The 24,888-nt window shown below is 44.6% G+C and overlaps 1 protein-coding gene across 1 annotated transcript in view; it reads left to right on the forward strand.

Moving 5' to 3' along the window:
• The window catches only part of SERINC5 (serine incorporator 5), a 102,542-nt gene that overhangs the window by 29,389 nt on the left and 48,265 nt on the right, over positions 1–24,888 (forward strand). The window contains exon 2 of the mRNA XM_032847719.1: positions 23,439–23,606. Coding sequence (XP_032703610.1) covers positions 23,439–23,606 — 168 coding nt within the window. The remainder of the gene's footprint in view (positions 1–23,438; positions 23,607–24,888) is intronic.

Genomic DNA, 24,888 nt, shown 5'->3' on the forward strand with positions numbered 1-24,888 from the left:
CAGCTCATGCATTTAAACTGTACGAAACAGTGGTTTTTAGGATATTCCCAGAGTTGGGAAACCATCACTACAGTCTAAGTGTGGGACATTTTGTCACCTTCCCTGGCTGTTAGCAGCCATTCCTACTTTCCCCCTAAATGTCTTCAGAGCCCTGGGAATGGCTAACCTGCTTGCTAACTCTGTGGATTTGCCTCTTCTGCGTGTTTTTTTTTTTTTTTAATTAATTTATTTGACAGAAATCACAAGTAGGCAGAGAGGCAGGCAGAGAGAGAGAAGGGGAAGCAGGCTCCCTGCCAAGCAGAGAGCCCGATATCAGGCTCGATCCCAGGACCCTGAGGTCATTACCTGAGTTGAAGGAGGAGGCTTAACCTGCTGAGCCACCCATGCGCCCCTGTGTTTTATGAATAGAACCAAACAGTGTGTGGTCTTTTGACTGGCTTCTCTCACTGGGCTTGTGTTCAGGGTTCATCCACGTTGTAGCGTGTACCAGTATTTCATTCTCTTTTATGGACTATCCCTCATCTTACTCATCTGTCTGTCAGTTGATGGTTGTTTGAGGTTGGTTCTGCTTTTTGCCTTTTAATAATGCTTCTAGCACCATCCGTGTACAAGTTTTTGTGTGCATATGTTTTCATTTCTCTTCAGTATCTATCTGTGAAACTGCTGGATCGTGTGGTAACTAACCATGTTTAACATTTTGAGGTACTGTCAAATCATTTTCCAAAGAGGCTGCTGTGTCTTACTGTTCCACCAGCACTGTATGAGGGCTCTCGATTTCTCCACATCCTCGCTGACTCTCGTTACTTTTTTTTTTCCTTTTAATTACAGCCATCCTAGTGGGTGTGAAGTGGCATCTCACTTTGGTTTTGATTTGCATTTTCCTAATGGCTGATAATGTCAAACATCTTTTTTCAGGTGCTTATTAACCATTCCTATATCTTCTTTGAAGAATGTCTGTTCAGATCCGTTGCCCATTTCTTAGATTTTATTTATTTATTTGAGGGGGAGAGTGTGAGGAGGGGGAGGGGCAGAAGGAGAGGGTAAGAGAAAGAATCTCAGGCAGACTCCCTGCTGAGCGTGGAGCCCAACACAGGACTCGATCTCATGGCCCTGAAATCATGACCTGAGCTGAAATGAAGGATTGGTCACTTAACTGACTGAGCCACACAGGCACACCAAATGGACCCTGTCCATTTCTTTTCTTTCTTTTTTTTTTTTTAAAGATTTTATTTATTTATTTGACAGAGAGCACAAGTAGGCAGAGAGGCAGGCAGAGAGAGAGAGGAGGAAGCAGGCTCCCCGCTGAGCAGAGAGCCCGATGTGGGACTTGATCCCACGACCCTGAGATCATGACCTGAGCCAAAGGCAGAGGCTTAACCCGCTGAGCCACCCAGGCGCCCCCGGACCCTGTCCATTTCTAAATTGGGTGGTTTGTTACTGAATTTTATGCTATTTATTTGTTTGTTTATTTATTTCTTTAATTTTAAAGATTTATTTATTTTAGAGAGAGCATGAGCAGGAGGAGCACAGGGAGAAAGAGAGAGACTCTGAAGTAGACTGCGCTGAGCATGGGCTGGACACAGGACTCAATCTCACAACCCTGAGTTCATGACCTGAGCCAAAACCAAGAGTTGACACTTAACCAGCTGGGCCACCCATGTACCCCTATTACTGTAATTTAAAAGTTCTTCAATTATTCTAGATATTCTATCATCTATTCTAGATATCTCGATTCATAGATTCTAGATATCTAGATATTCTAGATAGCTTTATAAGACAGGTGATTTGCAGATATTTTCTCTTATTCTGTGACTTGTCTTTTCACTTTCTTAATGGTATCATTTGAAGCATAAAAGCTTTTAATTTTGATGTAGTTCACTTTATCCTTTTTTTTCTTTTTTTTTGCTTATGCTTTTGGTTTTGTAGCTAAGAAATTTTTGCCTGACCCAAGGTCATGAAGGTTTAGTGCTGTGTTGTCTTCTAACAGTTTCATTGTTTTTCGCTACTACATTTAGGTCTTTGATCCGTTTTGAGTTAATTTTTATGTATGGTATAAGATGGGATTCTTTTGCATTTGGTTATCTGGTTCCAACACCATTTTTTGAAAATACTGCTCTTTCTCCCTTAAATTGATCTTCTTGTAAAAAATCAATTGGGCCATAAATGTTAGGATTTATTTCTGGGCTCTCAATTCTTAATTTCTAAAAATTGACTATACAGGCACGCCTCAGTGGCTCAGTTGGTTAAGCGTCTGCCTTTGGCTCAGGTCATGGTGCCAGGGTCCTGGGATCAAGTTCCCTGGGTGGGCTCCTTGCTTAGTGGGGAGCCTGCTTCTCCCTCTCCTGCTGCCCTTCCCTCTGCGTGTGCTTTCTCCCTCCCTCCCTCTCTCTCTCTCTCTGTCAAATAAATAAATAATCTTAAAAAAAAAAAAAAAGATTGACTATACACTGGATGAATTATTCGTCTGGGCTATAGACACAGTGGGACAGTCAGTCAATGGGCTAGAAATTGCAGTTTGGTGACTGGTGACCAGTCATTCTTAGGTGGTTGACTCATCTCTGTGTGATCATGAGATTAAATATTATAGAGGATTAATTATAAGTAACACAGGGCTGTGGTAGATGTTGTTAGGGGCATGAGAGGTGGTTTTGTTTGTACAAATCAAAGACTATGAACACTGTAGCAGTAGAAACTGGAGCCATACACAGATCACAGTTAAACTGCTCCTTGGTAGTGGGGTTGTTTCCTTGCCATATGGAGCAGTAGCCATTTCTTTTTTATTTAATATTTCCATTTATCAAGCAGTAAGTTGATTGGAAAATAAATTTTGATTCAGTTTTCCAAGATTTTTTTTTTAAAGTGCTCTTCCCTTTTTCCTTTTTATTTATTTATTTATTTTTTTTTTTTTTTAAGTCCTCTCTATGCCCAGCGTGGGACTCAAAGTCATGACTCACATCAAGAATTGCAGGCTCCTGACTGAGCAGGCCAGTTGCTCCCCCCACCCTCGCCCCCCCGCACCACCCTTTTTTATCTTTCCTGTATTGGCTTGGTGAGGTGGTTAAGAATGCTGACTTTTTTTTTTTTAGCTGAAGAATGCTGCCTTTGAAGTCACACACCTGGGTCTAGCCCTTATACTTGTGCCTAATGAGCTGTGACCTTGGGTGACTTATTTTCTTGAGCCCAAGTGCGTCATTGCTACTGTGGAGATAATAGTCAAAGTAACTGCCTCATGGGTTGGCAGAAATTGTCCATATTTGCTGGAGTCCATCATAGCACTGCAGCCGATTGCTGCCCAGGTGTGTGTGGTTGCCTTTGTTGCTGTAATTTTTTTTTTTTAAGATTTATTTATTTGAGAAAGGGAGAGCGAGAGCAGGGGGGAGGAGCAGAGGGAGAGGAGAGAATCCCAAGCATATTCCAGCAGTGTGTGGAGCCCCATGGAGGGCTTGATCCCATGACCCTGAGATCATGACCTGAGCTGAAACCAAGGTTTGGACACTTAACTGACTGCACCACCCAGGCGCCCCTTTTGTAATTTTTTAGATAGTTATGACCCTCCCCTCCCTGCCCTTTCCAAGCTCTGTTTGAAAAAAGTTGGCACACCAGAATACAGAGGGGAATCACTTTTTGGTCAGATGTGAGGTGTGGGTGATGGGGCTAAGGGAGTGTAAGCTGCAAGTCTCTGGAGCAGACTGAGCTGCCAGGAGGATGGGGGCCCTTGGGAGTTTCCTTGAGCATTGGAAAACACGTTGGTGACCAGGTTAAGTCTCCCTGAGCATCAGTTTTCAGGTGGAGTTTGAGGAAATGAGGTCATAGCTACTTTGGAGTAAGTAATTAGGTTCACATCCCAGCCCCTGTGAGCCCTGAGCTTCTTCCTAATGTTGTAAGTGCTTTGGTGGATGCCTTGTCCATCGTAATAATCCCACGATGTGCGAACTACTAGTATTTCTGTTTTGCAGATGAGGCTACCAAGGCACAGTATAGTTAAGTAACCATATTGAAAGGGATGAGCATTTGATCCAAGCTACTGTGGAGCTCTGCTCTGTGTGCTGGGCACGTGGGCTAATAAATAAACACTTTGCACGGCGGATCTCCCATAATCCTTACAGGTGTTCATCATCGTAACTCTGATATGGGGCGCTGTACTTTTGTATTGCTTCACTGGCAGGGGTTCCTGCTTACATCAGGGAGCAAGTTTCTGTTACTTGTTGGCTTTCACGCTTTTGTAGTGTTGACTTAAAGTACAAGTGTTTAATGTGAGGGGGTTCAAATTCTTGTTTCTTTTGACCATTTTTCAGTTATTTGATAACTTCAAAATTGGCCGCAAGATGATTTTTTAAAAAAAGATTTTATTTATTTATTTGAGAAAGAGAGTGAGGGAGGGAGAGCACAAGCTGGGGGAGGGAGGGGAGAAGCAGCCCGGATGCTGAGCAGGGAGCCTGATGTGGGGATCAATCCCAGGACCCCAGGATCCTGAGCAGAGCTGAAGGCAGACACTTAACCAACTGAGCCACCGAGGCGCCCCAAAACTATTTTGTTTTATATAGCCTAAAAGGGGATGATTCCAAGATGTTAAAGTAGGGAAATTTGCCTCTGTGTAAAGTATTCAGGTGTTGGAAGGTGGTATTTTGAGGGAAAGGGAATTTTCTGAAGAACTTACCACTAAATTTGCTTTAACCCCAAGTATAATTTTTGTTTTCTGTCTTTTGCTTTTGTATCTTCTTATAATAGTTAAGTTTGAAGAGTTTGGAATGATCTTTTTAATGTATCTTAGAAAGAGTGGGAGGAATTCTAATATTAGCAATGGGAAAAAGGGACCATGGGACATTTTAGAAGTGGACATTTTGTGCAGAATCAAAGTGAATGAACATGTAAGCAAGTTTAAAAATGTTTACTGAGTATAATAGTTGAAGGAAGGTAGCTAGTGGTACAGGATATTGGGATTACGGGTAGGATTTTAGACTCACTACAGGTGCCAAACTCAATTTTGCTCTCTTCTATGCTTAGTGTCTATGTTTTTAACTCAAGCCCCAAATAATTGCTCAAACTTCTAAACATCCTCTTTCTTTCTGTAGATCATAATCTTATCACATGTGTATGTCATCAGTTCTTGACAGTTCCTTCATTTTAGAGACGGTACCGCTGAAGTCTGGGTGAATTTTAGGTCCTGAGTTCGCATCTCAGGACCTTAGGAAAGTTACTTTGTTTTTATCCACCTCAGCTTTCCCATGTGTGAAAAAATGGAAATGACCTTCTTTTTCTCTGTGTCTTTTGTTAAATAACACAAATTGAACCAAGTAGATTTTGAAGATTTCGCTTTATTCAATTCCTGAATCTGGCAGCTTCACATCCAGCAAGTAGAGGAGAGCTCCATTTGGCTATAGAAGAGGAAAGGTTTTTAAAGGGGGAGGGGGTGGTCAGGAAATCACTAGCAGAGAATCCATTGTTTTAGGCATGGTTGCCTCCTAAGGGGAGTGGAAGGGGTCTATTAGTAAACTTCCCAGTGCTGACCAGGAAATTCCATGTTAACTGGTTAAAGGATACATTTCTGTGGAGTTGACGCTGTAGTTAGGTAGTAAGTCTTATTTACTGACTTGGGGTGTTAACCTAAGTGACACCATTTTGAGCCTGTGATTTTCTTTTTAACACTTCTTACTTTGTCTTTCCAGCACCTTTTCTGAGTCCGTATAGCTTATACAGTGTTTTTCTGTTTATAAAAGTGGTATATTTTCATGCCAAAAAATTCAGTAATACTTTCTCGTTTGTGAAAAAAATGGGAAAATTACCAGTGAAAAAGTGGCATCAATGAGTATTTACCTTACAGGGTTGTGAGGATGAAATGAATCTATGCCAAAAATTTAGGACCCTGCCTGGTACCTAGAAAATACACAATATTTGTTGTTGTTGTTGTTATTCAAAAAAATTATGTCACTCTCACTGCCAGAACTTAGTAGTATGAAGAACTGCCCTTCAGAAAGACCCATGGAGGGCTTTCTGGGGTGCCTTGGCAGGGCTGTGTTCTGACAGCAAACCACTGGAATGGTGCTCAGTGGGGGCGGGGCAAGGAGGACGCAGGTCCAGTGGGCTCTTCTCACTGCCCTGGGCCTTGTGTGCCCAGACCTGCTCTACGGTGTCTTCATGTTGTGTATCTCTGTGGGGGCGGGTGGAGGAAGCTTCCAAACTGTGTACTCTAAGTCCCCTGGAGATGTGGTGATGTATCAACCCAGATTTTGGAATCCTGATGATCTTTCCAGTCAGAAATTCCGATTTCCTCTGATGTAAAATGGGTATTGCAACACTTACACCGTAGGGCTCTTTTGAAGATTAAATGAAAGAATGTCACAGAAGCTCCGCAGGGCAGTGCGGTGATACAGAGGAAGCGCTTAAGAAAGGGTAGGTGACGATTATTTATAATGAGTACTGAGTAGAAGGATCGCCCTGGCTGCCTCAGACACTCTCATCTTTAATTATCAGGGTTTTGATAGCAGCGCAGCATGTAATTCTCTGCTTTCCTGAACTGTGGAACTTGTGCAAAGTTTGACACGTGGAAGTAGTGCCGGAGTGCTGGGACTCTGTCCTTCTTGGATTCACGTGCACGCGTGCGCGATCTCACCTGTCTGTGTGACTGCATCCTACAACGGGCAACCCTGTGCTCCCACAGCAGTATTGAAGTACCCAGGTTAGCTCAACTGCCCTTTCTCCTGCGAGCAGTTTCTACTCTCTACCCTTATCCTTGTCCGGTGCTATGTTAGAAAGAACAAGAATGCATTTGGAAAGTGAGGCAGGCTTTGTGTTCAATTCCGTGATGGGAGTAATGCTGCCCTTCCTGCCCATCAGTGGGGTGGTTACCAGGATAGAACGTGAGGAGGTTTGCGAAGGCTAATCCAAGTGTTACACTTTGATGGAAGTGTTGAAAATGGAAGAGTGTAGCCTCAACCAAGAGCTCAGCCCTCCTAAGTGAATGAAGTTAGGGTACAGGTCCCTGGAACATAGAACTCACACAGTTCTTATCCCATAATGCGCCTACTTGCCATTATAATCTTTACTTATTTTTTATTTTTTGATTGATTGATTTTTTAAAAAGATTTTATTTAGTTGACAGAGATCACAGGTGGGCAGAGAAGCAGGCAGAGAGAGAGGAAGGGAAGCAGGCTCCCCGATGAGCAGAGAGCCCGATGTAGGGCTTGATCCAAGTACACTGGGATCATGACCTGAGCCAAAGGCAGAGGCTTTAACCCACTGAGCCACCCAGGCGCCCCTTTTTTAATTTATTTTTTAAAAGATTTTATTTCTTTGACAGAGACAGCAAGAGAGGGAACACAAGCAAGGGGAGAGGGAGAGGGAGTGGGATATCCTTTCTAAAGCACGGCATTCCTTACAGAGTTTCATGAGAAAGTTAGTGATATGAACTGGATAGTTTTGACAGCAGAATGTAATTATTGTTTATGTCTTATAAAAATTCCAACATGTTCATGAAAAAGCAAGCTAAATGTCACCTTCTGATTCTTGGTTTTCCATTAATATTTGTGATCTGTTCTGTTTACTACCTGCCAACCTAAGTGAGGATAGGTGAATTTCCCCCAGGCTGCTCCTCCCACCGTCACCAACAAGTCTGGGTCCCCAGATGTTTCTCAGTTACTTCCTGCTGGATTGCCATCCTCCCACACCCCCCAGCTTCTATGTGTTGTCAGATACCTATGTGCTGTCTTCATGGAAGGTGGGGGTGCCCACTTCAGAGGTACCGTCCATCAGCCCCGCCCCAACCCCAACCTGTCACGCCCCTTGGGGCTCCCTGAACACCGAGGTCTTGGATTGCCCCAGGGACAGAAGGAGGGGTGAGACAGATCCAGAAATCTCCAAAAGAACCCTCTATTTGTTCCATCATCCACTCTACCCCGCAGACTCGAGAAATTCTAGGTTTGATTGAACAAATAACAGTAATTAAGGTCCATTTCCTGAACTGCCCACCCCTGAGGCCTGTTTACCTTGCAGCCCAAACACTGTTAATTTGATATGTGTGTCAGCCTAGCTTTGTGGTCCATTGTGTTTGATTTCAGTGCTGGGATACTGTTCTTCACAGTCAAGGACTGATAGAAGAGTTCTGTCTTTATGTTTTTTTTGTTTCTGTTAATTTTATTTACTCATTCAAGACACACAGAGAGAGAGAGAGACGGAGAGAGAGCACAAGCAGGGGGGAGATGCAGAAGGAGAGGGAGAAGCAGACTCCCCCCTGAGCTGGCAGCCTGCCATGGGGCTCCATGTAGGGCTCCATCCCAGGACCAGGAGATCATGACCTGAGCCAAAGGCAGACGCCTAACCACCTGAGCCACCCAGGCACCCAGGAGCTCTGTCTTTATAGTTTTCAAAAAGCAGAGGGAACACCACTCCCAACATGAGGAAGTAACTTGTTTCATTGAAAGAATGCCCCAAGGGAAACCTCTCTTAGAATCCCCTCTGCCCCACCTCCCACTTGCTCACAAAGCGAATGCCCTGCCGAGTGGAAAATAAGAAGGTAAAGGTTGGGGTTCCCTATGTAAAAATATTTTCATGACTATTAGTCTTTTTGATAGAAAAAATATGATTCATAGGTTCCTTCGTTTGGCCCTGGTTCCTTTTGCAAATTTATTTTAAGAACATCAGCAGGGAGTTTCTCAAGTTGGGGGTTGGCTGCCCCCGGGAGTTGCCGGTGATAACAGTTATCTGCCAGTTGGTACCATCAAGGCAGCCATACTTGAATAAAAGTATCTTCATAAACACTGCCTGAGCTTTTGTACCAGCTGGCTTTGTCATGAGGACCAGGTTCAGAAGGATGTAGGGGGTGATGATGAGGTCCACTGGGCCTCTGGGCAGCACTTCAATTGAAAAAGGCAATTACGGGGCTCCTGGGTGGCCAGAGTCAGTTAAACATCTGCCTTTGGCTCAGGTCAGGATCTCAGGGTCCTGGGATTGATTCCCCCATCAGGCTTCCTGCTCAGCAGAGAGCCTGCTTCTCCCTCTCCCTCTGCTCCCCCAGCTTGTGTATACTCTCTCTCTGTCAAATAAATAAATAAAATCTTTTTTTTTAAATGATACTATATTTTTAAAAAAAGATAAAAGAAAAAGGCAATTAACCGTAGATACTTGCCTGGGGGAAAGTCACACCTAGTCTTCTTTCCTCTTTAAGCTGGAGGTGCGAGGAGGAGATAAATTTGGAAGCTGAAAGGAGAGCAGAACTGATAAGGCTTCCTGAAGTTTTGATGGACTGAGAGATGGTGAAATGAAGTGTGAGAAAGTTGTTTCTCAGCTGTAGGAAAGCAGCGCAGCTGTTACTTCAGCTCCAAGAAAAAGCTGTTAAAAACCAGGACCTTTGGTGTGGCCACCAGGTTTTCCTCCTTAAAGAGAGTTAGAGGGCTGAGGGGGACCTGTGGGAGGGACGTGAGTTTTCCCATGAGAATGAGGAGTCCACGCCAGTGTAAGCCTTCCCACTGCTCCCCTTCCCCTTTCCCACCTACAAATGCTAGAACCACCCAGGTACAGCCGTGAGTTTTCCAAACCAGAGGCCCCATGTCTGACTTTTTTGTCTCCAATTTACGTGTTCATTTATGTGAAAAGAGGTGCCAGATGTCACCCTCTGTTGGGCTATTTGTGAATCCTAAAGGATAGGATCCAGTGAAATTCTGACTGTTGGAAAACCCAAGGTAGATGATGTGTGCAAGCTTTTCCTTGTACAGAGCCACTGGAGCTAGACAAACCTTCGAAGAGAGGCATCTCGCCAGTGGGCAGAGGGTCAGAGGTGGCTTTTGAGTAATGGCTCCTTTCTGCAGCCTGGGGAGGGAAGCTGGCCAGCCCTTGATCCTGCACATGGGTTGTGTGTGGCATTGGGGGTGGGGGCGGGGGTGGGGTGGGGTTGGGTGGGTGGAGGGGCTTTCCTGTTGGCTGCCTTTTCAGAATGGGGAGCGTTGGGGGTGGCTGGGGACTGGGCGTTCCCCACTCCTGCCTGGGGCTGTTGAGCAGCATTCAGGTTTTGTGACCTCTCCAGTTACCTCATCATGTGCCAGACTTTCATTTTAGCTGTGTTGGGATGGAAGCCTTTCAAAATGTACTAGACGCGCAGACGCTGCCTTCTTACCGTGGTCCGCAGTGCCGTTTAAACTTTAGGGTGACTTCATTTAGTTGCTTGAAGTATCTGTTGGTTTGCTGCACCATCCATACAGAAGTATGGGACGCAAAGACTGACTGACTTAGCCTGTCTGTCCTCCCAATTTGCTTAGCTGTTTCAGGCAGCCTGTTTTTCCTGGTTCCCTGGGGCGCATCACTAAATTTGTCTTTGAGCCACATCACCTAACATTTCTGGGCCACAGGTTTCATGTCAGAAACATGAGAGGACTGGACTGGATCAGGGGCTTTTAACCTAAGTGCTAGGTAGAATTTGGGGACTGCCGAGTTTGATGTAAACCCAGTAGAATGTTGGGGCACCTCGGTGGCTCAGTCGGTTAAGTGTCTGCCTTCAGCTAGGGTTGCCATCTCAGGGTCCTGGGATCAGGACCCGCACTAGGGGGGGTGGTAATCTCTTCTCAGTGGGGAGTCTGCTTCTCTTCCTTCCTCTGCTCCTCCCCCCTGCTTATACTCTCTCTCAAATAAATAAATAAAATCTTAAAAAAAAAAATCCACTAGAATGCAAGCCTCAGGAGGATAAGAACTGTATGACCCGCTCCTAGCATACTCTGGTTACTAGTAAGCATTTGGTAAGTGGGCTGTATGAACATGTAAGCACATTTATAGTATTACAGTGCATCTCTTAGGTTTTATATGTTGGAGTAGCCTATAGGATTCCGTTTGATGGGGAGAGGAGTGCCCTGCCAACCCTGGAAATTGCAGACCCTCCTGAGCTCTGAGGTCATGGCCGTTCCAGCCACAGGGAGCTGGTGAAACAAGCTCATTTCTGTTCTCTGTCGCAGAGCATACTTGGATCCCATTGGCTCTGTGGCCTCCGTTGCCAGCCCACGAAGCGCTCCGTGGCTTGGCGGAATCTGCGGCCTGGGTTGGCAGAAAGCACCCCTTGGAAGGGCCTTGACAGATTTTTCCTTTGCAGCGTAACCTCCATGACACAATTAGGCGAATTTGGGGCTTTGTGTTTCATGCTTGTGGGTAAGTAGAACAAGCAAGATTTTCCCCCTGTTATTTGGATGAGAAGATTTAAAACTTTTATTAAAAATAAACACTTTTCTTCCCATCCTACACTTTACCATTTTCAATTTCAGGGTTTCATGTTCTTAACACCCTTTTTTTTCCCCCTCCCTCAAAACTCTTCTTTCTTCGCCTGTTCTCTTGCAGGCGCTGGTGGCTTCAGTGTGTGCTAACGAATGTTCTGCTGCCTTGTTTGTTCTTCATTGGAAACAAAGTACAAAGTTAGCTTGCGCTTTTGGCAGGTGGGAAGTGCTTCTTTCTGCATGCACAGAGAAGCTTTTTTCCAGGTTGCTAGAATGCCCTCCTGGGTTCAGATCTTAGGAGTTCTTGTTTCTAAAAATATTCTCCTTCAACAGATGCATTTATCAGCCATGTTAAGGCAGGAAATGAAAACATTGCTATAAATGAGGTATTAATCATTTGGTCCCATCACCCTCCCATCCTTACCTCTTTCCATATGACCTGAAGGGCCAAGGACAATGGACATCTAGGGAGGAGGGAGAGGACTGATGGTGTTGTAGATGTTGAGAACAGCTGGCTCTTTTTTTTTTTTTTTTCCTCCTGAGCACCCTGTGCCAGGCTCCATGTTAAGAACTTAATCTGGATTATTTCATTTAATCCTCATAATGACCCTGTGAAGTAGATGTTTTTATTCCCAGTTTACGAATGAGGACAGTAATACCTCTAGAGGTAAAGAATTGGTCCAAGGCCACATAACCTGGCAGCATTCAAGCCTCGGTGTGAACCCAGGTAACTCAGCTGTTACCTGAAGCAGTGATTCACAACAGAGGGAGGGGAGGGCAGTTGTTGGAGACATTTCTGATTGTCACCACCTGTGAGGGGGACTGGGAACGGGGCTCCTGGCATCTAGTGAGTAGAGACTCTGGACGCTGAGAAACACCCACCAGCACGCACGCAGGCCACGGCCCCAAACCCCCAGCAAAGACTCCTGCACCCCCAACGTCCCAGTGCCAAGTTTGACAAACCACTGTGCAAGGCCTGCCTTCTGGGAATGTTTGTTTCCTGTTGATGTGCGTGAAGTTAACCTCTTTAACCTTAAACCCAATAGACTCTCTCCACCCACCTACTAAAACATATCAAGTGTGGTATTTTTTGTAGAAGAGATAGAAGCTGAGGGGGGTGTGATGGAATGAGTCAAAGAATTCCAGCTGCTGCCTAAGGACAGAGAATTTGATCAACCTTTTTTTTCCCCCCTTGTTTTTGGTGTGTGTGAGTTGCTGAAAATAACCCTGACCTTGTGAGAATGACAGTCTCATCAAGGAGAACGGTTTTGTTCCGGCCCCATTGTAACCCAGAAGCTGGTGCTGGCTTTGTGTGTGTTCACAGCCTGCCTGTTTCGGATTCGGTCCCCAAATCCCTAGGTGCCCAGTTCCATTTAAGGAAGGACATTGACCCTTGACAGTGCTTTTCATGGTAGTGCTGTTGAGGGAGTTGAAACCTGCGTGAGAAACTGTCAGAAACTTCTTTCTGGCAAATGCTTGGGATCTGGTTGCCACGGTTGTGGGAACAATTGTGAAAACCTTGGAGCTGGGGCGCCTGGGTGGCTCAGTCGGTTAAATGGCTGCCTTCTGCTCGGGTCACGATCCCAGGGTCCTGGGATCGAGCCCAACTTCAGGCCCCCTACTCAGTCGAGAGCCTGCTTCTCCCTCTCCCCCTTCCTGCCACTCTGCCTATTTGTGCTCTCTCTCTCTCTTTCTCTGTCAAATAAATAAAATCTTTAAAAAAACCCAAACAAATCTTTGGAGCTCTGAGGGATTCTCTGAACTCAAAAGAGAAAAACAAGAATTTCAGATGAAGGAAATAAAAGAGCTCATTTCTGGTTTAGGCAAACGTATAGCTTCTTGTTCAACATCTTAAACTTTTAGGTAGCTGTAAAATTTTTCTCTATTTCATTTTTATTTGTTTCAAATTCTACCAAGTAGAGGTTTATTTACATTCATTAAACACTAATATATATATTGCAAGGGTTAAGGAATTTTCTTTTTTATTGTGGTAAAAAAAGAGAAAATTTCCCATCTTACCCAATTTTAAAGATGCAGTGCAGTAGGAATTTTCTGGTTTTATCCCTCAGTTTCAGCGATAGTTTACTTTGGCTGTTTTCTCTCAGTCACATGGCTAAAGTAGATTTCATTTACTCATTGGTTGATTCAGTAAATATTTGAATGCTTACTACCTGTGAGATAGAATAGGAACTTTGTTTTGTTTTCTCCCCAAAATAGAAACTTGTTGTCATGTTTTTCTAATTAGAAGCTATGTGCTTGTTGCGAAGAGTTTAGAAAATAAAGAAAAACATAGTCACTTAGTCCTACAAGTTTATTAATTACTGTTGCCAAGTTGGTATGTCCTTCTAGATTGTTTTTTGTTATTGTCATTGCTGGTCTCTGTCTTACTATATTGTTACCCCCCCATGCGATCATACTCTATACTGTTGTGTTGTTAACTGTTTTCAGTGAATACAATGCAGCTATCTTCCCATGGCAATAAATTGTTCTGTATCATACTGTATAATCATTTTGGTGGGAGCCTTGTCTTCAACGATGTGAACACACCATCATTTCGGTGGTTAATCTTTCATGGAACATCCAAGTTTCCTTTCTCTCTTCTAAACAGCATGTAGATGGTCATTTTTTTTTTTTTAGACTTTATTTATTTATTTGACAGAGAGAGACAGTGAGAGAGTGAACACAAGCAGGGGGAGGGGGAGAAGGGAAAAGCAGGCTTCCCACTGAGCAAGCATCCTGATGTGGGACTCGATCCCAGGACCCTGAGATCATGACCTGAGCTGAAGGCAGCCGCTTAATGACTGAGCCACTCAGGCACCCCTCGATGGTCATCTTTACTTGTATCTTCGTATTCCTGCTTAGTGAGGGTAGAAAAAGGTCTCTTGTTTTTATTGCTGCATTCTTGGGAATTAACACTGTGCTTAGTAGGTGTAGATTATGATAGATAGTAGTTGAGTGAATGAATGCCCTGCTTATTTCCATAGGATTAGGAGTAGGGCTTTTAATGGTGGCTAGGACTTCATGGTGATGTAGGGAGCTTGGTGCTTGGGCTGCTTGGGGGCAGGGCTGTATTTAATTGAGGTCATCCAGAGCCACTGAGACCCGACATGACCTGGAAGAGAGAAAGGGTCCCAGAGAAGGAGATGGCCTTCTTCAGGTATTTGTGGAGTGCCTACTGTACACCCAAGGGCAGGCAAGAAAAGGTGCTTCCTCTCCTGCTGCCTCCTCCTTATGCAGCCAGAGTTTCCCTTTTGCGGGTGTTGTCTGTCCGGCTCACCCTCTCTATGCCAGCATTAAGCAGGGCTGAATGGCAGAGGGCCAACCAGATTAAAATTCTGGCTCCACCACTCGTCAGCCTTCTGACCTGAAGTTGCCTAATGTCTCTGCGTCTCTGTCTCAGCTCTGTAACTTTGGGGTGCTAACATAATAATAATAGTTGTGCCTTGCAGAGACTAAGAGATGAATAAGTGTTAGCTATTGTTAGCTAATACTGTGGATTAAGTACTCTTTGATAAGCTGCCCTCTGTTCTTTTGTATGGGAGAAATCCACAGTATGCCCCAAAGCGGTTTACTGACACATGTGTAATATGTGTCACACGATCGCTTTGTGTGTTAAGGACCACCGGCCACCTGTGTTTGCTGTTTGGTGAGCTACTTCTTTCCTTGTTCCCTTGTCCCCTTGTTCCCTTGCATAGCTCCTTGTAAAGGACAGCCTGTGACACCATGGGGCAAGAGGTGCTATTTACCACCCCCTCTGCCTTCTTGTATTAGAAGAAGGTCTCTACAAACCCGATGCGAAGCTGTTTTTGAGCTCAGGGCCAGAATGAGCTGCAAAATGTTGGTTGTGGGCTTTAGAGTTCAAACAGATATTGCTTGTTCAGGTCGAATCAGTTGTTCATTACCTCTGCGTGGAACCCCCCCCCCCCCCCCCACCGCCCCGCCCTGTGATTCCTAAGTAATCCTAAAACCTCAAAGGAGGTCGAAACAAAGCAGGCTGTGAAGTGGCACGTGTAGTTTTGTATATTACTGAAAGATATGGAAATCTAAATGTAGTTAAATGTGGGAGAACACTGTTCACTTGAATAAAAAAATTTGCACCCAATTTTCTGCTTTCAAGGTTTGCTCCTGTTTCTTTGATGATAGAAACCCCGCAGCATGCCCAGGGACCTGGGTTCTGCTTTTAACACCTTCACCAGTTTTCGTATTTGAGGAACTGCCCTCCTGTTGCCCCGGCTCCTCACCCTTTATCAGGGATCAGTATTCTAATTCTTGTAGTTAACAGAAGGTTTTTATGTCTTCCCTCAGCTCTGCTGGGGCTCCCCTATCTCCAAGTTGGGAAATGAATGAAGGGTGGTGTCAGATTTGGAGATTTCTTTCCTCTCGCAGTTTGGACTGAGTTCAGACACACTAAAACCAACTTGGCTCTCTGGAACTCTCGAGGAATAAGTCCTTCTGAATGAATGTTTTCCACCTTGCTGCAGGATGTACGTGCCCCCAAACTAATGCACTGCAAGTCAGAATAAAATAGTGACCCTCTTTGGGATGTCCTTGTGGCAGAAGTGTCCTTCTTTGCCTTCCTAAGTGGAGCAAAGGGGACACGATGGGTGAGTTAGCACAGTGCCCTGTGTGAGCTGTGCTCCCGGAGCAGAGGCTGGAAGCAAGAGATGCTCACTTTCCCTGTGGGCTGTTTGAAGGGCTTTCAGCTGCTCCACTTTCGAGTTCTTGCTTCTTTTTATAACTGGTTTTTCTCTCTCTCGCTTTGGGTTTAACTCTGTGTGCTTGCCTCTTGCACTTCTTTTTTTTTTCTTTCTTTCTTTTTTTTTTTTTTAAAGATTTTATTTATTTATTTGAAAGCGAGAGAGAGAGAGGAGAGCACAAGTGGCGGGGGGAGAATGAGAGGGAGCCTGATGTGGGGCTCCATCCTAGGACCCTGGATCATGACCTGACCTTAAGACAGATGCTTAACCCACTGAGCCAGCCAGGCGCCCCTGTAGTTCATTTTTTTAACACCTAAGTATTTATGGATGGTGGAGATGTCTCATAACTTCTTGCAAGGATGACAAAAATGTAGCATGAATGCCGCCATGCCTCTGGCAGGTAGAACTCAGTTTTTCTGGGGAGACATTCGGCCTTAGGATGCACCTCAGACAGCATTCCAGGCCAGCCCCACTGGTGGGTGTGTGATGTGAGATGAAACCTATTTACCTACTATCTGTTGTCTACCTAGGCTCCTTCAGCTTTCAAGTGAAGAAAACAAAGCCCCAGAGAGGAAAGATGACTTACACAAAGCCCACCCAGAGCTAGAATCCAGAGAACTCCCACCAGTTTTTCCCTCCGAGCAGCTGTGGGCTTAAGCAAGCCTGTTACAACTGAAAATAAGACTTGAGGGAGGGAGGGAGGGAGGAACTGTCATAAATAAGATACATGTTCTATGTGTGTGCACCGATTCTGTGACCTCCATTTGGCTTTCCTCCCGATTCTTTTCTATTTCTAATTGGTGGTGTTGCCAGCTGGAGAGTCTAAGTAATAAAGGAATTGTGCTTTCTGATTTGACAGAGGGGAGTTAGAAACCAGGCCTAGCTCATGTCCTCACATGCGTGAGGTCAGTCCTTTGGAGGAACTGTCTGTGTCCAAAGCTGGGCGTGTGGGGGAAGGGAGACTGATATTTATGATATTTATTTATTTGTGGTGGGGGGTGGTGTGTGTGGTGTCCTTAGACGGGAGAAGAAGAGTGACTCTGAGGAGGCCCAGCTTCAGGTAGAAGTAAGTAGCTGGCGTAGCCTTTCATTTTGATTCTGCCCTGGCAAGGACAAAGTTCCTTCTGTTTCCAAAAGCCTTTGCTATTCATACTCTTGCTATTTTTTTTTTTTTTTTTTAAGATTTTATTTTTGGGATGCCTGGGTGGCTCAGTCGGTTAAGCATCTGCCTTCAGCTGGAGTCATGATCCCATGGTCCTGGGATTGAGTCCTGCTTTTCCCTCTGCCTGCCACTCCCTGCCCCTCACCCCCCACCACTTGTACTCTTGCTATGACAAATAAAATCTTAAAAAAATTTAAACATTTTATTTTTAAACAATCTCTGCACCTGATATGGAGCTTGAACTCACACTCCGAGATATAGAGTTGCACTTTCCACCCACTGAGCCAGTCAGGGACCCCCATACCATTGGTATTCTGAAAGAAGTAACATAGAGGGGATAAAGGGTTCTTCGGAGACTTTCTTTTTTGCTCTGTTTGGGGGAGGGGAGTTTCTTCAGAAAGAAAAAAAAAATCACATAAGTCAACTCCATATTTGCAAATGCTTCTATATCAATATCTTCAAGCTTAAATTTTTAAAGGCAGTTTTCTTTATTTAATTGTAAGAGTGATATGTGAACATGATAAAAACCCAAGCACGGGAGTGCAGTAAGAAGTCGATGTCGTCTTTTCCTCCCGTATCTAGACCCACTCTACAGATAAGCAGCATCACTGGTCACTGTGGGCTGTACATTGGTGCCCCCGCATCCTCCCACAGCCAGACATGCGTATAAAATATCAGTCATGCTGGTTGTGCTTGCTGGCGGTATCATAAAAATGTACCACGGCCAGAGTAGCTTGAACAACAGAAATTTCATTTCTCACAGTGCGGGAAGCTGGAATTCCTAGATCAAGGAATTGGGAGGTTGGTCTCTTTTGAGGCCTCTTTCTTTGCCTTAGGGATGGCAGTCTTCTCCCTGTGTCTTCATATGGTCTACTTTCTGTGTGTGTCTTTGTCCTGACCTCCTCTTCTTCTGAGGACACTAGTCATGTTGGATTAGTGCCCACTCCAATGACCTTATTTAACTTTAATCACCTCTTTAAGAACCCTATTTCCAAATATAGCCACATTCTGAGGTAGAAGAGGTTGAGACTTGAACATAGGAATTTTCAAGGGTGGGGAGGGGAGAAGAGAGGGCACAATTCAGTCAACAACTGAATTACTCTTTTTAACTATACCCTATTGTATAGATATACCATTATTCATTTTTCCAGTCCCCATGTAGCTAGAGAAAAAGACTGTTTTCATGCTCATAATGAACAACCTTATACTAAATCTCTGTACCCTTTTGCAAGCATATTAGCAGAATGAATGAACTTACAGAAGAATTGCAAGCCTCCTCCAAAGAGATTTCTTGGGTCTCTCTTGAGTGTATAATCTTTTCTTGCGGGAAGGGAGAGTATGCAGTATCTACAAATTAAAACCCTCAATACTGTTCATAATACAGTGCTGGTATGAGAGACTCAGAGTGCATTGCATGACTTCTGAACTGGGCCCTGTGGAGTTTATCTCCTGCCTCCATGCATAGCTTCTGTGGTTGTCAACAGCCCCATGGTGTGGTACACTTGTTCCAGTTGATGAACCTACACTGACATATCATTATCATCTAAAGTCCATGCTTTACACTAGGTTTCACTCTTGTGTTGTACATTCTGCATTTATTAGGTTTTTTTAAGACCATAATTTGTTCAGTAAAAGGTTTAGGTTCTCTGGAGCCAGAGGTAACAAGACTCTGGAACCTCTCTCCAAGCATGTGACAGAGCTGGAAGTTCAGCTGGACAGGAATTGATTTTTTTCAGTTTGAAGGTAAAGATCAGTATGAGTGACATGCTCAAAGTAATAAACCTGTAAGTGGCAGGGGCTGGATGTGTACCCATTTTATTCCAAATTATGCTCTTCCTAAAAGAAGTGGTAAGTCAGCAGCTCTGTGAGATTTTGTAGATGCTAGCATAACATTTCTTTTAAGAATGCCATTTTGAATATATACTTGGTATGCATATCAGTGTCTAGGTTAAGACAGTGCACTTGTATCCTTGGTTATTGGCATAGCTTGATTTGATAAGTAACTCTTAGGCTAGTAGAGAATGGCTGTTAGATTCTAATATTAGGTATGAATATATATGCACACACACCTGTAAATATACATACACAGATACACACACTTATGCATGTGCATGTATATTTTTAAAATAAAGAGGGAGGGGCGCCTGGGTGGCTCAGTGGTTTAAGCCTCTGCCTTCAGCTCAGGTCATGGTCTCAGGGTCCTGGGATTGAGCCCCGCATTGGGCTCTCTGCTCAGCGGGGAGCCTGCTTCCTCCTCTCTCTCTGCCTGCCTCTCTGCCTACTTCTGATCTCTGTCAAATAAGTAAACAAAACCTTTTTTTTTTAAGATTTTATTTATTTATTTATTGGATAGAGAGAGATCACAAGTAGGCAGAGAGGCAGGCAGAGAGAGGGGGAGGGAAGCAGGCTCGCCGCCGAGCAGAGAGCCCGATGTGGGGCTCTATCCCAGGACTCCGGGATCATGACCTGAGCCAAAGGCAGAGGCTTTAATCCACTGAGCTACCCAGGCGCCCCAGTAAATAAAATCTTTAAAAAATAAAATAAAATAAAATAAAGAGGGAAAGTGAAAAGTAAGGAAAGTTTGAAAAGCTAAATCCATACAATGATATGTGACTTTAATGACAGGAGTCTTCTAAGCAAGCAGTATGATTTTCTTTTCACATTTTCTGGAATCACATTCTTTCTGTTACTACTTACCTTTAAATAATAACAAAGAATAATACATAAAATAATTTATATAGATATATAATATAAATAAATAAGATACATTTATATATGTAAATAAAAATATATAAATAAAATATAAGTATAAATATTAGAATAAAAATAAAATAACTTGGGAAGGATTTATTTTTATTTTTTATGCATATATTTTAGGGCTGTAGATTTATTTTCCTTGTTTTCTGTGGCTTATCTTGAGCACAAAATGACAATAATCAATTATGTGTACACATCACCTCTTTGACTTTTCAAAGCCCTTTTACAATGACAGCATGTTCCTCCTCCCACCCAGCCTTTGTGGCTGTTGGGCCTGTCAGCATTCTCCTTTCTACCAGAGACCTAGGTCTCCGAGAAGCAGGTCCTGAGCTAGGACTGGGGGCGAGGCGGGGAGGCCCCACGGGCGTGAGCAGCTTCACACCTGCGGTGACAGGCTCTGCGCCGCCTCGCCGGCCCTTCCTGGAGCCCCCGGGAGCCCCCGGAGGCGTCTTCCGCTGCCAGTCCAGGACTCCTGGATATCCGTCCTGGCCTTTTCGTTTCATTCGGGTGTCTCCATGGGTCTCAATTATACCAAAGGGAAATCATCTTCATTAAAGTCCCTATTTCTTGTAAAATAAATAAATAAATAATATAAAATCTGGAAATGATGTAAATGTTGACTGTCTCATGGGAACATTCTATCATGGGATGCATTAACAGCTTTAAAAATACTTCTTTTCCCAAATAGAATACATATTTTGTTGCATTTGAATTTGAAATACATACGAATTTAAAAACCTTAGAACTAAAAAAAGTTAGCAGCCAACAAAGGAGACAGTTGGGAAAGAATTTGGGAGGTGAGGAAGAGGAAAGTGAGGGTCTGGAGAAAAGATTGTTATGTCAGCAGAAGGAGAGAAGAGGGAAAGAAGGTAGGGAGGGGGGAAACTCGGGCCTCAGGTGGAAGGAGGTCAGTAAAGTCATGGATGGAGGATGTGAGTAAGTTATAAAGGAAGGAGACCTATCAGAAGCACACAGAGGCAGTGGTGTTGGGCTCTCTCTTACGAGATCTGTTAGCCCAGCCCAAGCAGAGTGACTTACCTTACAAGGCTGTGGCCTCGCCTTATGAGGCCAGAAGAGTCTTTTGAGGAAGACAGTTTGGAAAACTGAACATAAGATGGAAAGAGTGCATTAGCAAACATGGGAAGCGATGAAATAGTACACAAAGTACTCAGACAATGATGGGTGTCCCTGGGCAGAGAATCAGTTCTAAACTCAAGCTCAGCTGCTTCAAAATCAGTACTCGGGAGACAAGTGATGGTGGGAAATGAAAGGTTGCTTTATTCAGGAAGCTGGAAGCCTGGGAAGATGGTGGACTAATGTCCCAAAGACCCTCTTCCTTGTCCCGATGAAGCCAGAGGGTTTTAAAGGGGAAAGGTATGGGACATTGGGGGCTGGTGCTGGGCTAACTGCAGGAGAAGGTGGTGCCCAGGCAAATAGTCATATGTTGGCATGACCCTGAACAGACTTGTTGGCATCAGCAGCAGCTGTGTTCCAGTGTGGTCAGGACTTCTCTGGGGAAGTCTGGTCCTTTACTCCTTAAGGCCAGTGGTCTGCAGTTCTCAAGGAAAGTAGTTCATCTGCAAACCAAGTGTATTGTTTATTTTTTTTAAAGATTTTTATTTATCTGAGAGAAAGAGTGAGCATATAAGAAAGAGAAAGAGAGAGCATGAGCAGGGGGAGGGGCAGAGGGAGAAGCAGACTCCCCGCTGAGCAGAGACCCTGATGTAGGGCTCCATCCCAGGACCCTGGGATCATGACCTGAGCCGAAGGCAGTCACTCAACTGACTGAGCCACCCAGGTGCCCCGACTGTAGCGTTAACATATATAGGTTTTGTTGTTATTTGTAAGTTATGGTGATCTTTTTGTAAAATTCCCTGTTTGCTTAAGAGAAATCCCTTCCTAAGGCCAGGTATGTTAGATCAAGTCACCTATGAGATCATAGCACAAGCATAAATACTGTTAATACCCCAATTTTATAAATGAGGAAACTGAGTCTTAAAAGGGTAAATACCTTGCTCATGGTACATAGCTAGTAGATGGAGGAGCCAGGTTCTAAACCCTGGCAGGCTGACTTTGAGCCTGAGCCTTTTTTTTTTTTTTTTTTAAACCTTTATGTATTTATTAGAGAGAGGGAAGGGGAAGAAGAAAGGGGCCAGAGAGGCAGAGGGAGAGAGAATCTCAAGCAGACTCCATGCTAAGCACGGAGCCCATCTCACGACTGGGAGACCATGACTTGAACATAAATGTAAGAGGCAGAGGCTTAACTGACTGAGCCACTGAGGTGCCCCCTGAGCCTGAACTTTTAACAACACTCCCCGTTACCTCATGCTTTCCTAAAAATCGAGTTTCTTTTTAGTGCAGTGAAAATGCTCTGTATGATGTTATAATGATGGGTATATGTCATTATACATTTATTCAAACCCACCGAATGCACAACACCAAGAGTGAACCCTTAGGTAGCCTGTAGACTTTGGGTGATGATATGCAAGTTAGGTTCATCCTTGTTTAAGGAAAAAAAAGTACCATTTTGGTGAGTGATATTGCTAATGGGGGAGGCCATGCATCTGTGGGGGGAGGGGTGTATAGCAGATCTCTGTGTCTTTCTCTCAATTTTATTGTAAACCTAAGAATGGTCTAAAAAATAGTCTTTAAAAGGAAAGTTAACACCGGTCTCAAACTTGAAAACTTAATCCCTATTTTATTTATTATTCCCAAATTATGTGTAGTTTGCATTGACCAATGAAGTCCAGAGATTGGGGGCGGGGAAAAACCCGTGTCCCCAAGTAAAAGTTGCGTGTGCACTTAGTGGTACAGCAGGATCTCTGTGCTCCCCGGTGCCTGTGCCTGCCCATTAGCCTGAAAGCTCACAGTGGGGTCACGGAGCTCTGGTGAACAATGCCTGTGTCAGAAGCTGCAGGCTACACGCTCCCATCATTGCCAGCGAAGGACGATACGTACCCGCCCACATAGTCTTTCCCATCCAGCCTGTCCCTAGGTGTTTATACAGTTCATTCTTTGCCTTCTCTTGTTTTTGGCACGTCCCTTTCTTGGGCCCGGCTTCTTGACTTTCATGTTCTTCCCACCCACTTTGCCCTTTGTCTCATTCTTGGCTTCTCGTACTCTACTCTACAGCCGATCTCAGAAATCTTTGTTTTATCGCAGAGTAATGATGACAGTGCTTTGGGTGAACTGTGGCTTTTCTGTTAACAATGGGGCATCTCCCAAGCCACATGTCCACCTTCTACTAAAGACAATGTCAGACTGATAGTGGTGAAAGCCTTGTTCCTGCGGCCTCTGGGCGGCTCAGTCCTTAAGCGCCTGCCTTCGGGTCAGGTCATGATTTCAGGGTCCTGGGATCGAGTCCCACATCAGGCTCTCTGCTTAGTGGAAAGCCCGCTTCTCCCACTCCCACTCCCCCACTTGGGTTCCGTCTCTCACTGTGTCTCTGTCAAATAAACAAAATCTTAAAAAAAAAAGAGAGAGAAAGCTTTGTCCCCACACCGCACTGTTCCCGCACGTTCTGTGGGCAAGGTGGCTCTGAAGAATGATTGCCTGGGAAGGTGGACCTGTAGAGGTCTGGCATCTGTGGGGCTGTCAAAGTGTGGCTCTAAGAGGCTGTTTGTGTTCCCTCCCTAGCTGGCCTGCTGCTGTGGTACTGCTGGCTGCTCCCTCTGCTGCGGCTGCTGCCCCAAGATCCGACAGTCCCGGAGCACGCGCACCATGTATGCGCTGTACTTCATTCTCGTCGTCCTGCTCTGCTGCATCATGATGTCCAAAACCGTGGCTAACGAGATGAAAGAGCATGTAAGTTGGCCTCTTTCCAGCCCTTCCCATTTTCCTTGGTTGAGGAGGGTGTGTGGGAATCGTTCAATTTAGAGGATGGGGCCCAGCCACCGTGGTGTGGTTGGGGGTCGGCCTGCGTTCTCAGAACTTTCCGGAAGCCTCTTGGGTACTTCCCTGCCAAGCTGGGGAACCGTTCAGCATCTTGCACTTTCGTAGTAGTACAGATGCAGTCCGATGCTTTGGGTGTAGTGTGTGTTTTATCCTAGTCTTGTTTAGAGCTGTTCTTCCTCAGATATACAGTCTTTTCTTGTAGACTTTGTACTTTTCCCTTGTCCTAGGGAAGGCTGCCGGTGTCTCAAGTAGTAGCTGTTGTAAACTCAATTTGGCCTATGTGGGATGCATGATAAAGCATATAGAATCCCCACAGATAATGAGGAATGGGCCATAGGGTGATTTTTATTTTGCTGATGTATCATTTGTAAATTGGGTGAGGGATGGATTTCTGGCCATTTCTGGGGCAGTGTATGCAGAGGTGGGCCTGGTGATGTGATGCTGAGGAAGACACCGGCCTTTCTCGTGGGCTTTTCCTGTTGGAAGGCCTTTTGATCAGCCAGATGAAAGGGGAACATGTTGGGGCTTTTGAGGGAGCCTAATAAATAACATTTCTCTTCCTAAGTTTTGCCAGTTTGTCAACAAATTGACAAAAGAGACTACAAGGTCAGCAGATAGATGCCAGACATCACCTTTATCCCTCATAAAGCTGATGTGAGACACTGTGGCTTGCATCTGCAGAGAAGTGTGTTTCCTACTACTGAACCCCGAAATGACTCTGGGGGACCCCACCCAGTTACCAGTCTCACGGGGCTGGACCTGACTTCCCCTACAGAGGTACACAGTTCACCAGGAAGAGCAGCAGATCCAAGGGAAAGTGGGAGAGGAAAGGCTGTCTCTCCAACCCTGTTTTCTTAGGGACCAGCAGAATGAGGATGGGGAGGAGGCCAGGGGCAGTACTTGTCCACAGTGGAGGTGACATCACCAGGAGCAGCTCCGGAGGAGAGTCTCTTCTCCCCAACTTTAGGTTGATGGTACGGACCCTCTTCCATACACTCACTCTCAAGGCTTCAAAACAACCATTTCCTAAAAATCACTTGATACATTCTTATCCATTAGGCCCTTTGAAGAGTTGTTAGGTAACGCTTTTATAATTGTGAATTTAGGGTCTGGAATATAGTGGGACTACCGTGAAAGCTTGTGAAATTGCGATTCTCTGCTGACTGCTTTAAACATTGGCTATCTCCTCAGT

Source organism: Lontra canadensis, unplaced genomic scaffold, assembly GCF_010015895.1.
Source record: "Lontra canadensis isolate GAN:19392208 unplaced genomic scaffold, GSC_riverotter_1.0 scaffold4, whole genome shotgun sequence".
Classification (NCBI taxonomy): domain Eukaryota; kingdom Metazoa; phylum Chordata; class Mammalia; order Carnivora; family Mustelidae; genus Lontra; species Lontra canadensis.